The 17,022-nt window shown below is 34.9% G+C and overlaps 1 protein-coding gene across 2 annotated transcripts in view; it reads right to left on the bottom strand.

Annotated features, from left to right (window-relative positions):
* Window positions 1–17,022, bottom strand: part of GFM2 (GTP dependent ribosome recycling factor mitochondrial 2) — a 57,676-nt gene that overhangs the window by 28,905 nt on the left and 11,749 nt on the right. For both annotated transcript variants that reach the window (XR_007952987.1, XM_051992157.1), the window contains exons 8-11: window positions 6,257–6,345; window positions 4,167–4,227; window positions 3,854–4,042; window positions 1,840–1,920 (exon numbers count right to left, since the gene is read on the bottom strand). Coding sequence is in view for 1 of the 2 variants with exons in the window: in XM_051992157.1 (XP_051848117.1) it covers window positions 1,840–1,920; window positions 3,854–4,042; window positions 4,167–4,227; window positions 6,257–6,345 (420 nt within the window). In the remaining variant the exon portion in view is untranslated. The remainder of the gene's footprint in view (window positions 1–1,839; window positions 1,921–3,853; window positions 4,043–4,166; window positions 4,228–6,256; window positions 6,346–17,022) is intronic.

Below are 17,022 nucleotides of genomic sequence, written 5' to 3'. Positions count from 1 at the left end.
AAAATTTCCTCTAAATTCTCCCATTTTATATAATTCAAAACTGGCTTAAAGACACTCTTTCACATCTGGAGGCCTACATTCAGTCTCTGAATATAACTAGGTCAGTGATAGCTAATGGAAATAACTACTAAGTCACATAGAAGAATCTCTAAAAGCTGCAAATTTTGACTTAGAAAATGACATATTAACACCTTTAAAGTTTATTATACTTTTATCTTGTTAAATATTTTTCAGATACATTTCAATTTGGTTCAACTATCTTTAGGAGTGTGGTAGGGTACATGGTTGACATCTCTGGACTACATGACCTCTACTATCCCTTGAAGCTCAGAGATTCTATTAGGGGTGTATCTTGATTCCTCATTGTACACATTACCATTTCAAAACCATTTCAAAAACAGCACTTAACAACTTTTGGTTTCAGGAAGCTAAGAGCAAAGAAACACTAATCTCACGTGAAAAGCACCTGACAAATCAGAGAAAAGAGAAAGCTTAAGTAAATCTCTGTTCATATTGCATTAAAACCAACAGCATAATTTCCTGTATTTTTGTTAGCTTATTTAAAAGATAAAGCAAATATATATATAATAGCAAAAAATTTGGAGTTTAAAATATTCAGAATAACTATTAAGTGAAAAATCATTTTAATATTAGCTGAAAATTCAGTAATTAATTTGCTGAGATGACTTTATATTCTGAGATTTCTTCCTGGAATCTTTTAAAACAAAGTAAATTGAAAGAAAAGAAGTTGGAAATGTGGCATAAAGTATTAAATGGATAACTTGTTATTAAAAGCTGCATCCATACAGACCTCCAAGGTTTTTATCAAGGACTATTATCATTCTCCCTATTATATAGATGAAGAAAATGAGGATCATAGTTACTCAGATCTTTTCAATTAAAGTGTGGAAAAATTATAATTAAGATTTTCATCAATAACAACATGAATATACTAATAATTTAGATTTCTCAGAGCTGACTTTTATGCTTAGGAATGAGAGTCTTATAAGGCAGCTTGAAATGATTAATCAATTCTTGACAACACTCACCTGGGTACCAAGATGTGCTAAAAATCAAGAACTACAGCAAACTGCTCCCATCATAGAACTCTGGTTCTGTAAACTGGGGAGGGGATGGTCAAAACCCTCCAAATATGGAACAATCCAAGAATTGCTCTGTTGGGTATTTGTCATGGAGAATCAATCAAGCTGAATATGATTGTACTGTAATCCACTTTCCCTCTCTCTTCCCACTTATGATATATGTATAAAATCTTGACCCTTTCTGCAGCAAGTGGAACTGTCCTGCCCAGGAGAACTTCCAGTTTACACAATGTATTCCTCACTCTGAAACTGATTAATTAAATCGCTCCTTGTTCTCTAAAACCTGCCTCAAGGCCTCCTTTGTACGGCTCTAACTATTCATAGTTTAGAGATCAAGACAGCAAAATTTTGGTAACAAGGGCTAGAGTTGGAACCCAGGTCTCTTGATTACAGGTCTAACACTTTTTTTCACTATTGGTATACAAATATTTAGTTAGTATTCACTATTACAATGCATTGTATAGGTGTTATACAAAAATTAAAGGTGACTAAGACACTGTCTCTTCCCCCTAAACTCACATGATCCTAAAAGCTCAACTTCTAATATTCAAGATTTAGGATATAAAAATACAATAGATCACCTTCCTCCTCCTCATCCTTTAAGTTTATAAGCAGCAGTTCAATTTTGAATTTGTTCACTTTTTAAAGATTTGCTGATGTTATGTAAAGTACAAGAAAGTAGCACACAAATGAAGCTAAGTCTAATAAATAACTGTAGGTGAATCATCTATTTTACCTTTTCAGGGGGTAACAAATCAAAATTTTCAATAAACTCTCCTAAAACAAGGTCAGCAAACTCATCATCCAGATCTGCAATCTGCAACAGAAATGAATCAATACATTTCCATCAAATTATGAATGCATATTTGTATATAATATATACAGTAATGATTATATATAACAAATATAAATATAATAAAAGTGCAATTTTATTGAGAAAACAAAATCTTTTGTCAGGACAAATAGAAACTTCAATGAAATAAAAGAAAAAAAAGAAACAGCTACTTGTTGGATATATAATAGGAGTATAAATTTTTGGTGCATAGCTTTAGAATCTTTAATTCATGGTTAGACTGGGCAGCTAGGTGGTACTATGGATAGTACATTAGGGTTGGAGTCAAGAAGAGAGTTCAAATCAAGCCTCAGGCACTTAGTAGAGGACAATGGAATCACAAAGAGTCAGATGTAATTGACCTATAACAACAACAGAAGGGACCATGGGAGTTAACTTGTCTCATATCTTTATTTTGTATGTGACTAAATTGAGAAATATTGGTTTAATTACTAGGTTACTCAAGGCCATACATTCATGAACTCAAACACTTCTGATTCCAAATGTCAAGTTCTTGTTACATAACTCTGAATGCTATAAAAAGTTGTTTCTGGTACTAGATAATTTCTTTGTACTATTTCTCAACATTTTTATCTTTATATTTTATTAGTTTATTAATGAAAGCAATTGATTATATAAAATATCAAAAATGGTTAAGAGAAAGAATAAGAAACCAGAAAAACAATTAAGGGGAAATCAAATTAAGAGAAAAATTTCTATGGATTTTCTGAGCTCATGGTTAGTCAAACCCTAGTAGCAAATGTTGACTCAAGTTTCCTAGAAAATAATAAAAGGTAGATCAAATGGTAACTTCAATGTTAATAGCCTTCTCAACTATTGAAAGATTTTTCTGAAAAGTTATAATGAAAAGCTATTTTACTATGCTTTCATGTAGAGTCTAACATATTCTGAATATCTTGTAGAGATTCTCAAGGTAACCAAATAAGCATATTATACAACATTTAAAAAAAAATCCCTTATTCTTACTATATTCTGCACTAAAAGAAAATATTTGAAAAGATGTGAATGTTTAGCAAATAGTGGTTGACAAATATTAAAGATACTTGAACATTAATTAGCTAATCTTATCATAGTTGATATTTTGTGAAGTATAAGGAAAATGTTTCAGCTATCTGATAAAACTGACATCCAAGGGATGAACTTATAAATTCTGAGTCAAATAATTTGAAGGGAAGAGGGGAACATAAGTCTTTGTAGCACCAATACCTATGACTAATCTGCATTTCTGTACCATGGCTAATGTCAAGTTGACATTTAGTCAATGTTAACTCAATCTCTTCCTTCTCAAACAATGATTTTTCTGTAACACACAAAAAGCATCTTATTCTATCTTTTACTCAATCATTATTTCATGTTTCATCTTGCTTCACTCATAAACTTCTTGAAGAGTTATGTATTAAACACAATCTCTCTACATATTACAATAAGAACATTATTTGTTAAGTAACAAGTACAAATTTTGAATTTATACTTCAAATGTTTCAAACATGAATCTTGATTACTATTACTTCTTAGTAGTACTAATAACATTTTAAAAATAAGAAATTTTACCAATATCTGTAAAGTTAACCAACCACAAAACATAATTCATGGAAAAAGCAAGTTCTCAGCATAGATTTTGACATAATTTCTCTATAGGAGAGTTGAAATTGCAGGTTCTTAATATAATCTTATGAGATATATAATCAGACTTCTTTATTTTAGTAGTACACCATTTTAGTCTTTACCTACTTAACACTATAAATAAACTGGTACTGACAGTAGAAATTTTTAAAAATTTACAAAGGGAGAACAATCCAGAATGCACATTTCCTCTCTCTTAATTAAAAAATAGAGGCTTATTAAAAAAACTCCTGAATAATCCATGCAATTTAAGCACCCAGTATATTTACTTTACTTGTTCAATTAAGGTATTTCTTGCTTCCTTTGCCTCCTTTAGCAATTCAGGATCATTCAATTCTGTAAGGGGTTCTCTCACAAAATGTTTTCCATCATCATGATTAGATGTATGAGTGCTCCACATAACTTTTTCCATAGTCACAATATCAACTAGTCCTTTGAAAGATTTTGCTTCACCAATAGGCAACTGCAAGCAAGCAAGAAACATTATTAAATCAATATTCAACTAGGATTGGCATTCCAGGCCCTCCATAGAAATGTGACCCCAATGTTATTTTAATAATCTGTTGCAATTAAAGTAATCAATTTACCTGCAAAAGTAAAGGTTTTGTCTTCAGTTTCTCTCTGATGCTATCAACAGTGTAGTTAAAACTGTGGATGGTAAAATAGTTATAAAGAAAAATGTTGCATAATCTGTAAACTGAGGCCACACGGAAATATTGTAATACATCATTTTGCTCTCACTTTCCAGATTTTTTTATATCCTTTAAGAAACATACTGGCTCTCCCCATCTCATCCAGACTGAAAATATGGCAGCCCCTTGTTTCTGATCTGAGTCAGAGTCCGCCCCTCTTCAGGGGCTCTCTCCTCCCAAGGATTCGTCACACTGGTGCTAGATGCAGCCCTGCCACCAGATCAGCTAGAGCTCAACTGCACTTCCAAATTCCAGAAATCAAGCCATCTAACAATCTCAGCCTCAGTAGAAGAAGGCATCCCAGAAAGATCATAATGTTAGCACACAACTTTTAAAAAGACTCCTATATTATTAATATGACTAAATAGAGAAAAAAATCATTAAAACATTTATCAATTCTAGTAGAGTTCATATGGAAATACAACACATAACAACATAATACACAAGTTTGGCTTGGCCATAACACAAATAAGCACATATTCTCCACTTATATTCATAGTAGTACAAAGACCTCTAACATATATTCCTGTATGTTATAAATACCGTAAAGTACATTTTACATAAACTTTTACAGATATCACTCCTAATCAATTATCATATCTCCCACCACTCAAAACAATATTTTCCTGAGGTCTGTCAGCAAAAGATTGTTTGCCAGATAGTGGTGCTGGTGTTTATATTATGCCACTATGCAGGGGAGATGAAGGTTCCTTTTCTTCCATTCTGTACCTCTAAGATTCCTGTCCTTCCTCTCCTCTACTACATCTTCTAGACAGAAAAGTATTAATGCCCATGTTTTATGTACAAACCAACCAGAGAAGTCTAGATGGTATTCATTTTGGCTCCTTTTGGCCACTAAGAAAATAAAGTCTTTTTTGCCTAAACCTCAGATTTTCTCTTTGGCTCATAGTGGGATTAGTTTCTTTTCCTATTTTAATTCTCATTCAAAATCTCCCTTAATTCTGCCCACATAATTTTCTTAAACTCTAGTTCTTTTTTTCTTGAACCACAGCATTTAAGTCAAATGTCTAAGCTACTACTGCTTTTCAATATTTGGTCAACCTTCTAAAACTTTCATCTTCTATCTTATTCTAAAGCAGCCTTCTTGAGGCAGTTAGATGGTACAGTGGATCGAGCACCAGCCCTGAAGTCAGGATGATCTGAGTTCAAATCTGGTCTCAGACACGTAATACTTTCTAGCTGTGTGACTCTGTGCAACTCAATCATAAATGTCTTAGCTAAAAGAAAAAAAATTAATTAAAAAATTAAAAATTAAAGCAGCTTTTTTTCCTGAATGCATGTTTCTAAAAACTTCAGGTTTTTGAAGATTTATTCTCCACCCCTCTAGATTTATGGTTGTCCCAATGTAGCAACTATCTGCCTTTTTTTATTACCATTCTATATTTTATTGCTCTGTTCTAATATTAAACTATTAATTTTTTTAATGTGCATTTCTTAACATCTATACACAAAATATTCTAATTTCTTCTACACTTATATCAGCTAGTCAGAAGCTAAAGAGAGCAAAAGGTAGGACAGAAATATTTTGTCTCACAGATAATTATGGTGGTAGAAAAGGCAAAAATATTTCACACTCTTTGCCTCCAGAATTAAAAATGGCCAAAGTGTCTTCAATTATTCTGATCAGGTATTTACATAAAAAAACCAAAAGTAAGCAAGTCTAGTATGGCAAAAACTATTTATCTTAATCACAGCTGAATCTGTCTGACCCTACTTCAATACCAGTAGGGACTCCCACCAGCTGGTCTATTAACCTACTCACTTATTCATAACTTATTCATTATTTGTCCTGAAATATTTGCAATACTACTTATTAAAAAAAAAAGATAAAAAATATTATCAGAAAGTATCTAGATGATGATGATTTCCCCCACCCCCACCCCAACTTACATAGTTCAGATTATAAATTTCAAATCTATTTCACTAAAGGCCCAAATAATTTTCTCTTTTAACATTTTCAATACCTAGCTCCAGTTTTGTCCATCTTATTTAAAAAACATATTCGGGGCACACAGTGTTTATCAGCTTGTCTCCATACTGTCAGAGTCTGGGCCTAAAACAAAGATAATGGAAAATATAAATATATTTGACGGCAATAAACATTTATTACTAGAAATGGAATAATCATGCCATACTCATAAATTCATTTAATTTTAACATGGAATTGTTTTTTTTTTTTCCTAACACTGATTTCACTACATTTTACTACCCACATTGTCACATTCAGTAAAATGCTATCGTTTTGTGAATTATTCAACAAACATTTATTGAGCATTAAAAAAAAGATAAAAAGAAGATGGCGGAGAGGAGGCTCACAGTTGCATAAGCTCCGCGCTTTCTCTCACTATCCACTTCATTACAAGCCTCTGAATCAATGCTTGACTGAAAAAAACCCACAAATAGTTACCAAGAGAAGCCATCCTTGAGATCCGCCAAGAAAGGTCTGTCTTTACTGGAGGGCTGGGGCGGTTTTAGATCGGGCGCAGGCGGCGGGCAGCGGCAGTGAGAGCACGGGAGCAGACTGGAGAGGGGGTGGGGAGTGATCGTAGCCGTTTCTGCGGGGAGAGCTTCGCTACAGGTTTGGATAATTTCCTCCGGCAGCAAGTCAACAGCCCAGCAGAAAAGCTAAAAACACTGGGGCTGAAGAATACAACCGCAAACAGCTGGAGTCTCTCAGGACCTGGCCCCCCCCCCCTTCCCCCCCCTCAGTGACTCAGCACGCTCTGGGATCTCAGAGCGCAGGCGCAGCACAGTCCTGCTAGTGCCTCACTGCTGCCACCTGCAGTCTGTAGAGGAAGCTCGATAACACACCCAGCCCCTCCCCCAAAGAAAGACTCCAGTTTTTTTCTGTTTTTCTTTGGTAGTTTATCTCTGATTAATAGACAGAATGAGCAAGAAGCTGAAGAGGACTTTAACCCTTGACAGCTTCTACACAGATAGAGAGCAGACTCTAAATCCTGAGGAGACTAAAAACAGACAGTCCCCAGGTGATTCCCCAAAGGAGGAGATCGGCTGTTCCTCAGCACAGATGAACCTCATAGAAGTGATTAAAAAGGCTCTCACAAGGGAGCTAGAAGAAAAATGGGAAAAGAGTCTGGAGAAAGTTAAAGAGAGAGTGGATAAAGAAGTAAAATCCTTGAAAAATAGGATTAGTGAACTGGAAACAGAAAACAGCTCTCTAAAAAACAAAATTGGCGAAATGGAAAAAAATTCCACAGAACAAAAGAACTCAATTGGACAATTAGAGAAAGATTTTAAAAAAGTGAGTGAAGAGAATACTTCACTGAAAATCAGAATTGAACAAGTGGAATTGAATGACTCGAGGAGACAAGAAGAATCAGTCAAGCAAATCCAAAAAAATCAAACAATGGAGAAAAATGTGAAATACCTTCTGGGGAAGACAACAGACCTGGAAAACAGATCCAGGAGAGACAATCTGAGAATCATTGGACTCCCAGAAAAACATGATGAAAAAAAGAGCCTGGACACTGTCTTCCAGGAAATTATCAAAGAGAACTGCCCAGAAGTCATAGGAACAGAGGAAAAAATAAACATTGAAAGGATTCATCGATCACCCACTGAAAGGGATCCTAAAATCAAAACACCAAGGAATATAGTGGCCAAATGCCAGAACCCTCAGGTGAAAGAAAAAATATTGCAAGCGGCTAGAAAAACCCAATTCAAGTATCAAGGAGCCACAATAAGGATCACCCAGGATCTGGCAGCATCCACATTAAAAGATCGAAGGGCCTGGAATATGATATTCCGAAAAGCTAAGGAACTTGGTATGCAACCAAAAATAACTTACCCAGCGAGAATGAGCATCTTTTTCCAGGGAAGAAGATGGACATTCAACGAAGTAAGCGAATTTCATCTATTTCTGATGAAAAAACCAGAACTTAACAAAAAGTTTGATCTACAAATATAGAACTCAAGAGAAATCTAAAAAGGTAAAGATTAATCTTGGGAACTATATTTTGACTATATAGATGTATAAAGAATACATGTATACCTTGTTCTAGAAATTGATGTGGAAAGGACATTGTACCAGAAAAAGGGTAAAGTGGGGGTAGTACATCTCATGAAGAGGCATAGGAAACCTATTATATCTGAGAGAAAGAATGGAGGGGGATGAATATAGTGGGTATCTTACTGCCTTCAGAATTGGCTTTAAGTGAAAAATCTTAAGACATATTCAATCTATGGTGAAACTTCTCCCATCTCATTGAAAAGTGAGAAGGGAAAAGTGGAAAGGGAAGGAATAAGCTAAGGGGAAGGGAATACGGGAACTGGGAGGGAAAGGGGTAAGATAGGGGGAGGAACTCTAAGGAGGGGGGAGGGATACTAAAAAGGGAGGGCTGTGAGAAGCAAGGGGTGCTCACAAGCTTAATACTTGGAAGGGGGGGAAAGGGGAAAGAAGGGAGGAAAGCATAAACCGGGGTTAACAAGATGGCAAGTAATACAGAATTGGTCATTCTAACCATAAACGTGAACGGGGTAAACTCCCCCATAAAGAGAAAGCGGTTAGCAGAATGGATTAAAAGCCAGAATCCTACAATATGTTGTTTACAGGAAACACACCTGAAGCGGGGAGATACATGCAGGTTAAAGGTAAAAGGTTGGAGCAAAATCTACTATGCTTCAGGTGAAGTCAAAAAAGCAGGGGTAGCCATCCTGATCTCAGATCAAGCTAAAGCAAAAATTGACCTAATTAAAAGAGATAAGGAAGGACACTATATCTTGCTAAAGGGTAGCATGGATAATGAAGCACTATCTATATTAAACATATATGCACCAAGTGGGGTAGCATCTAAATTCTTAAAAGAGAAACTAAGAGAGCTGCAAGAAGAAATAGACAGTAAAACTATAATAGTGGGAGATCTTAACCTTGCACTCTCAGAATTAGATAAATCAAACCAGAAAATAAATAAGAAAGAAGTCAAAGAGGTAAACAGAATACTAGAAAAGCTAGATATGATAGATCTCTGGAGAAAATGTAATGGAGACAGAAAGGAATACACTTTCTTTTCAGCAGTTCATGGAACCTATACAAAAATTGACCATATATTAGGACATAAAAACCTCAAACTCAAATGTAGTAAGGCAGAAATAGTAAATGCATCCTTTTCAGACCACGATGCAATGAAAATTACATTCAACAAAAAAGCAGGGGGAAGTAGACCAAAAAATAATTGGAAACTAAATAATCTCATACTAAAGAATGATTGGGTAAAACAGCAAATCATAGACATAATTAATAACTTCACCCAAGAAAACGATAATAATGAGACATCATACCAAAATGTATGGGATGCAGCCAAAGCGGTAATAAGGGGAAATTTCATATCTCTAGAGGCCTATTTGTATAAAATAGAGAAAGAGAAGGTCAATGAATTGGGTTTGCAATTAAAAATGTTAGAAAAGGAACAAATTAAAAACCCCCAGTCAAACACTAAACTTGAAATTCTAAAAGTAAAAGGTGAGATCAATAAAATTGAAAGTAAAAAAACTATTGAATTGATTAATAAAACTAAGAGTTGGTTCTATGAAAAAACCAACAAAATAGACAAACCCTTAGTAAATCTGATTAAAAAAAGGAAAGAGGAAAATCAAATTGTTAGTCTTAAAAATGAAAAGGGAGAACTCACCACTAACGAAGAGGAAATTAGAGCAATAATTAGGAGTTACTTTGCCCAACTTTATGCCAATAAATTCGACAACTTAAATGAAATAGAAAAATACCTCCAAAAATACAGCTTGCCCAAACTAACAGAGGAAGAAGTAAATATCCTAAACAGTCCCATCTCAGAAAAAGAAATAGAACAAACTATCAATCAACTCCCTAAGAAAAAATCCCCAGGACCAGATGGATTTACATGTGAATTCTACCAAACATTTAAAGAACAATTAACTCCAATGTTATATAAACTATTTGAAAAAATAGGGATTGAAGGAGTCCTACCAAACTCCTTTTATGACACAGATATGGTACTGATACCTAAACCAGGTAGGCTGAAAACAGAGAAAGAAAATTATAGACCAATCTCCCTAATGAATATTGATGCTAAAATCTTAAATAAAATATTAGCAAAAAGATTACAGAAAATTGTCACCAGGATAATACACTATGACCAAGTAGGATTTATACCAGGAATGCAGGGCTGGTTCAATATTAGGAAAACTATTAACATAATTGACTATATCAATAACCAAACAAACAAAAACCACATGATCATCTCAATAGATGCAGAAAAAGCATTTGATAAAATCCAACATCCATTCCTAATAAAAACACTTGAGAGCATAGGAATAAATGGACTTTTCCTTAAAATAGTCAGGAGCATATATTTAAAACCATCAGTAAGCATCATATGCAATGGGGAAAAACTGGAACCTTTCCCAGTAAGATCTGGAGTGAAGCAAGGTTGCCCACTATCACCATTATTATTTAATATCGTATTAGAAACACTAGCCTCGGCAATAAGAGTCGAAAAAGATATAAAAGGAATTAGAGTAGGCAATGAGGAAACCAAACTATCACTCTTTGCAGATGATATGATGGTATACCTAGAGAACCCCAGAGATTCTACCAAAAAGCTATTGGAAATAATTCATAATTTTAGCAAAGTAGCTGGCTACAAAATAAATCCCCATAAATCCTCAGCATTTTTATACATCACCAACAAAACCCAACAGCAAGAGATACAAAGAGAAATTCCATTCAGAATAACTGTTGATACCATAAAATATTTGGGAATCTATCTACCAAAGGAAAGTCAGGAATTATATGAGCAAAATTATAAAAAAGTCTCCACACAAATAAAGTCAGACTTAAATAATTGGAAAAATATTAAGTGCTCTTGGATCGGCCGAGCGAACATAATAAAGATGACAATACTCCCTAAACTAATCTATTTATTTAGTGCTATACCAATCAGACTTCCAAGAAAATATTTTATTGATCTAGAAAAAATAACAACAAAATTCATATGGAACAATAAAAAGTCGAGAATCTCAAGGGAATTAATGAAAAAAAAATCAAATGAAGGTGGCCTAGCTGTACCTGATCTAAAATTATATTATAAAGCAGCAGTCACCAAAACCATTTGGTATTGGCTAAGAAATAGATTAGTGGATCAGTGGAAAAGGCTAGGCTCACAAGACAGAATAGTCAACTATAGCAATCTAGTGTTTGACAAACCCAAAGCCCCTAACTTCTGGGAAAAGAATTCATTATTTGATAAAAACTGCTGGGATAATTGGAAATTAGTATGGCAGAAATTAGGCATGGACCCACACTTAACACCATATACCAAGATAAGATCAAAATGGGTCTATGACCTAGGCATAAAGAACGAGACTATAAATAAATTAGAGGAACATAGAATAGTTTATCTCTCAGACTTGTGGAGGAGAAAGAAATTTGTGACCAAAGATGAACTAGAGACCATTACTGATCACAGAATAGAAAATTTCGATTACATCAAATTAAAAAGCCTTTGTACAAATAAAACTAATGCAAACAAGATTAGAAGGGAAGCGACAAACTGGGAAAACATTTTCACAGTTAAAGGTTCTGATAAAGGCCTCATTTCCAAAATATATAGAGAACTGACTCAAATTTATAAGAAATCAAGCCATTCTCCAATTGATAAATGGTCAAAGGATATGAACAGACAATTTTCAGAGGATGAGATTGAAACTATTACCACTCATATGAAAGAGTGTTCCAAATCATTATTGATCAGAGAAATGCAAATTAAGACAACTCTGAGATACCACTACACACCTGTCAGATTGGCTAAGATGACAGGAAAAAATAATGATGAATGTTGGAGGGGATGCGGGAAAACTGGGACACTAATGCATTGTTGGTGGAGTTGTGAACGAATCCAACCATTCTGGAGAGCAATCTGGAATTATGCCCAAAAAATTATCAAAATGTGCATATCCTTTGATCCAGCAGTGTTTCTATTGGGCTTATATCCCAAAGAAATACTAAAGAAGGGAAAGGGACCTGTATGTGCCAAAATGTTTGTAGCAGCCCTGTTTGTAGTGGCTAGAAACTGGAAAATGAATGGATGCCCATCAATTGGAGAATGGCTGGGTAAATTGTGGTATATGAATGTTATGGAATATTATTGTTCTGTAAGAAATGACCAGCAGGATGAATACAGAGAGGCTTGGAGAGACCTACATGAACTGATGCTAAGTGAAATGAGCAGAACCAGGAGATCATTATACACTTCGACAACGATATTGTATGAGGACATATTTTGATGGAAGTGGATTTCTTTGACAAAGAGACCTGAGTTTCAAATGATAAATGATGGACAAAAGCAGCTACACCCAAAGAAAGAACACTGGGAAACGAATGTGAACTATCTGCATTTTTGTTTCTCTTCCCGGATTATTTATACCTTCTGAATCCAATTCTCCCTATGCAACAAGAGAACTGTTCGGTTCTGCAAACATATATTGTATCTAGGATATACTGCAACATATCCAACATATAAAGGACTGCTTGCCATCTAGGGGAGGGGGTGGAGGGAGGGAGGGGAAAAAAAATCGGAACAGAAATGAGTGTAAATATAATGTAATTATTAAATAAAAAAATTTAAAAAAAAAAAAAAAGATAAAAATTAATGTTATCTGAAGCTTCTACAGCATTGACTACTACTTTGAAGTTCTACAATATAACTGATTAATGTTATATTAATTTTACAGTTGAATCTGTATCAACCTAAAGCCATCTTTTTTATGTCCTTGAGTTGAGCTCAGGAATTAAGCTTTGCCTTTGAGTTAAGATAAAGTTAGTTTAAAGCAAAGATTGTTCTCTCTCATACCCATGACCCAAGGGATACTTCTTGGATGTGTTTGTTAAGGCCAACAAGTTAACTTGTTATTATTCCCCAAAGATTGTGTTACTGGTCCTTACTTGTAATTAGAAAATGTTTTTGTTGCTGTTGTTTTTTTGCTGAGGCAATTGGGATTAAGTGACTTGCCCAGAATCACACAGTTAGTAAATTTTAAGGTCTGTGCCCACATTTGAACTCAGGTCCTCCTAATTCCAGGGCAGGTACTCTATCCACTAGGCCATCTAACTGGCCCAATTACAAGAGTTCGTCTCTTCCATGAAAACAAGTGTGGCAGTTTTGATCCCCTAGCAAAGATTATAAGATGTGGATGGGTCTCTTAAAACAATAAACAATCTTTAGTTGTTGGAGAAGGGTGAGTTGTAGTACCATGTGGGTGGTGGCTTCTCTTTAACTGATGTACCAATCCAACCCCCTGACACTATCTACACTGTTACTAATCCCTTTGTTTTCCTCACTTACCCAACTCTATACTTCCCAAATCTACATGAAGGCTAGTAAGCCCTCTCTTAGAATCTCTGATTACTGAGACATCAAAAATCCAATTTATTTGTTACTGCTAACATAACTAATAAATTAATCACGATCATGCTTGAACCATTATCTCTCAGTTCATCTTAATTTCTTTTCTTTACTTTTTTTTGGGGGGGAAGAGTGGAATGAGGCAATTGGAATTAAATGACTTGCCCAGGGTCATATAGCTAGTACATTGTTAAATATCTGAGGCCAGATTTGAACTCAGGGTCTCCTGACTCTATGGTCAGTGCCTGTAAGGTTCTTTCTTGGTTTTTCTGGAGGTCTTGGGAGCAGCCTTTGTTTCGGTAGAGTAATTACCGGGAGAATAGCCAGGTGTAAAAGTCCAAATTCTTTATTATCTAGTTTCCTTGCCTAGGATCTGGGCTAGCTTTCTTAGAGGCCTTTCAGAGCCTTGGTTTCAGTAGAGAAGTACGGGAGGCCAGGCCAGTCACCATGAGGCTTTTGAAGATGGAATGAATCTTTCTCCTTGGCTCCAAGAGCTTGAGCTCCCGCTTCCCATTCACTTGTCTTCTCTGGCTCTCACTCTAGCTGAATTTGTCAGAGTTTATATCTCTTTTATAATTACATTATCACAGGTGTGAGACTCTTGTAGAACTATATTAAGTACTAAGTACATGTTCTGAACTAGAGAACTATTAAGTACCATGCTAAACTAGATAACCATTGTCTTTATCAATTTCACTGACTTAACACCTTGTAAGAATTCTTGTTTCAGATTCCCATAACAAGTGCCCTACCCATTATGCCTTCATTTTCAAAAATAACAAAATTAGTCCTACTAGAATTAAGTGATAAATTATTTGGAGAGGAATTCATTCTTCCAAGGCCTTCAAATACCACAAATACAAAATCTTAAATCTTTTCTTAAGGTGACTAATTTATGTCCTAATTTCTGATAAGTTAATATCTAGGTTGCAGCTCACTCTATATATTTTGCAATGGATTGTTATTTATACACTAGACTCATATGTAATTAAATACATTGTATATTTCTAGGTTTAATCTTTTGCTCTATGGCTAACACATGCTTGGTATATGAAGGAAACATATGGTTCCTACTGCCTGATGGCAAGATCTTATAGTACCTAGAATGTCATATATAATGAATAAAAGAGAAATGTATTAGAGATATTATTTTCACAAGACAGTCAATGTATAAGGAAAAGACAGTCAGCTTTGAAGTGGAGAAGATTTAGAATCAAGTCTCAGAACTGATGCATTATTTAGCTTTTCAGTAGCTTTAGAGACTCTCAAATTCTAAGGTGTACACATATATAAGTTCTATATTTACAGAGGGAGTTTTTCACTGATAGTGCCAAATTCTGAGGAAATTATAGGTCCAAACAAACAAAAAAATCTTACCTTCATAACAAGTTAGTTGGTAATTTTTTAAAAAGAAAACATGTTAGATAAATGTTTGTATCTATGTTTTTCTCTACTTTTATTGTAAGCACCAAATTCCACTCTAAAAATTATTAGATATGGGGTTATTATAAAGTTTTAAGGTAACAGATATCATAAACCATTACTGTTCATTAAGGCTTGAAGCCACATAAACAACTTCACTTGGTAATATAAACACAGTTGCTATTGCTGTTCAGTAGTATTCAGTCATGCCTGACATTATGTTAAACTCAGTTGAGATTGTCTCAGCAAAGATACTGGAGTGGCTGTCATTTCCTTCTCTAGTGGATTTGACAGATAGGGAAGCTGAGGCAAAGAGAGTTAAGGGACTACCCCAGCACAGCTAGGAAGTGTCTAAGGCCAGACTTAAACTCAGGAAGATGAGTCTTTCTGACACGAGGTGTAGCAATCTCTCCATTGAGTCATATAGCTACCCCCAAGGCATAGAAGGATCCCTCTAAAAGGGTATATATGTACATATTTTTTGCTGAAGCAATAGCAGTTAAGTGACTTGCCCAGGGTCACACAGACCAGGAAATCTGAGGCCAGTTTTGAACTGAGGTCCTCCTGACTTCAGGGCTGGTGCTCTAACCACTATGCCATCTAGCTATCCCTACAATGTATTTTTGTAGCATATATATATACAACCAAAACATATAAAGAAAACACCTAGGAACAAATTAACAAAACAAATCCAAAAAATGCTTCTCTTATTGTTTGCTTTAAAGCAAGTAATGCATCTTAAACAAGTAAATCTGTTGTTCAAGAATACTACAAAACATAGGCAACAAAGTGTATATCTTAATGAGAAAATGTTTGGCAAAATATAGAGACATGACAAGAACAAACTTACAGGAAGATTGCATATAGAAAAGAAAGAGCATCAGCTCTAGAATCAAAAGTTCTGGGTTTTAATTCTGCCTCTACCATTTACCATTCTGTGAATTGCAAGTAATTAATTTCCCTTTCTGGGCCTCAGCTTCCTCATCTGTAAAATCAGGAATTGGATGAGATAACCTCTGAGATAGGTCCCCTGCAGCTCTAGATCTCTAGTTGAATAAAAAATAAGAAGACTAAATTATGGTTCTCTAGCAGGAGGAAGAGATACAAAGTATATGAAAGTAAAAATATCAAGAACTTTTTAAAAAAGTGAAGTGCCTCAAACAACACCAAGAAAAACGATGAATAGTGAACTCTGTTTCATGTTCAGAGAATTCTCAGTTCAATGAGTAATTGTTACATGTCCACCATGTTCACAGGCTGTGCCAAGTGCTGGGCTCACCAAAAACAGAAACAAAAAATTTGCCCCAAAGAAAAGATTAAAAACCATCTCCTCCCTTATTTGCAGAACGGGGGATAACAAGCATTATGTGCACCTACTGTCCACATTGGGCATATGTCCTGATAAGACAGTCTTTTCCCTTGTAGCTTTGTTCTTTGTCATTAAGGGATAGCTCTCTGGGAGGGAAAAAGGTGGTTCCATTTAGTAAATGGAAGCACTATGAAAATGAAAATATCACTGAGGTTTTCTTTTAAAAGGAAAAAAAAAACAAACCTCTTTTTCCCAAAGATATTTTGTTCTATTGGGGGACTACAATGTCTATATTTGGCTAAAAAATAAGCCACAGAGAGGAAAAGAACATAAAAAATCTCTAATCTGTATTTAATATATATATGACAAAAGCCACATTATCTGATCTCTCAATAGCTTTGTGAGATGGTCAGGAAAAGTGTTAAGTCCTCATTTTACAGATGAGAAGACTAAGGCTCAGTATTCAAACTGGAAGGCCAGTGTTCTTTCCACAAAGCAATCTTCCAATGGGATATACAATAATGCATGGAATCTTAACAAGGAAAGTCATCACTGATTGAAGGATAGCTTCCTAAGAGAGATGAAAATTAGGCTGGACTTT

Source organism: Antechinus flavipes, chromosome 1 (genome assembly GCF_016432865.1).
Source record: "Antechinus flavipes isolate AdamAnt ecotype Samford, QLD, Australia chromosome 1, AdamAnt_v2, whole genome shotgun sequence".
Classification (NCBI taxonomy): domain Eukaryota; kingdom Metazoa; phylum Chordata; class Mammalia; order Dasyuromorphia; family Dasyuridae; genus Antechinus; species Antechinus flavipes.
The sequence above is the reverse complement of the archived record's forward strand: the minus strand, read 5'-3'. Positions and strand labels throughout refer to the sequence as shown.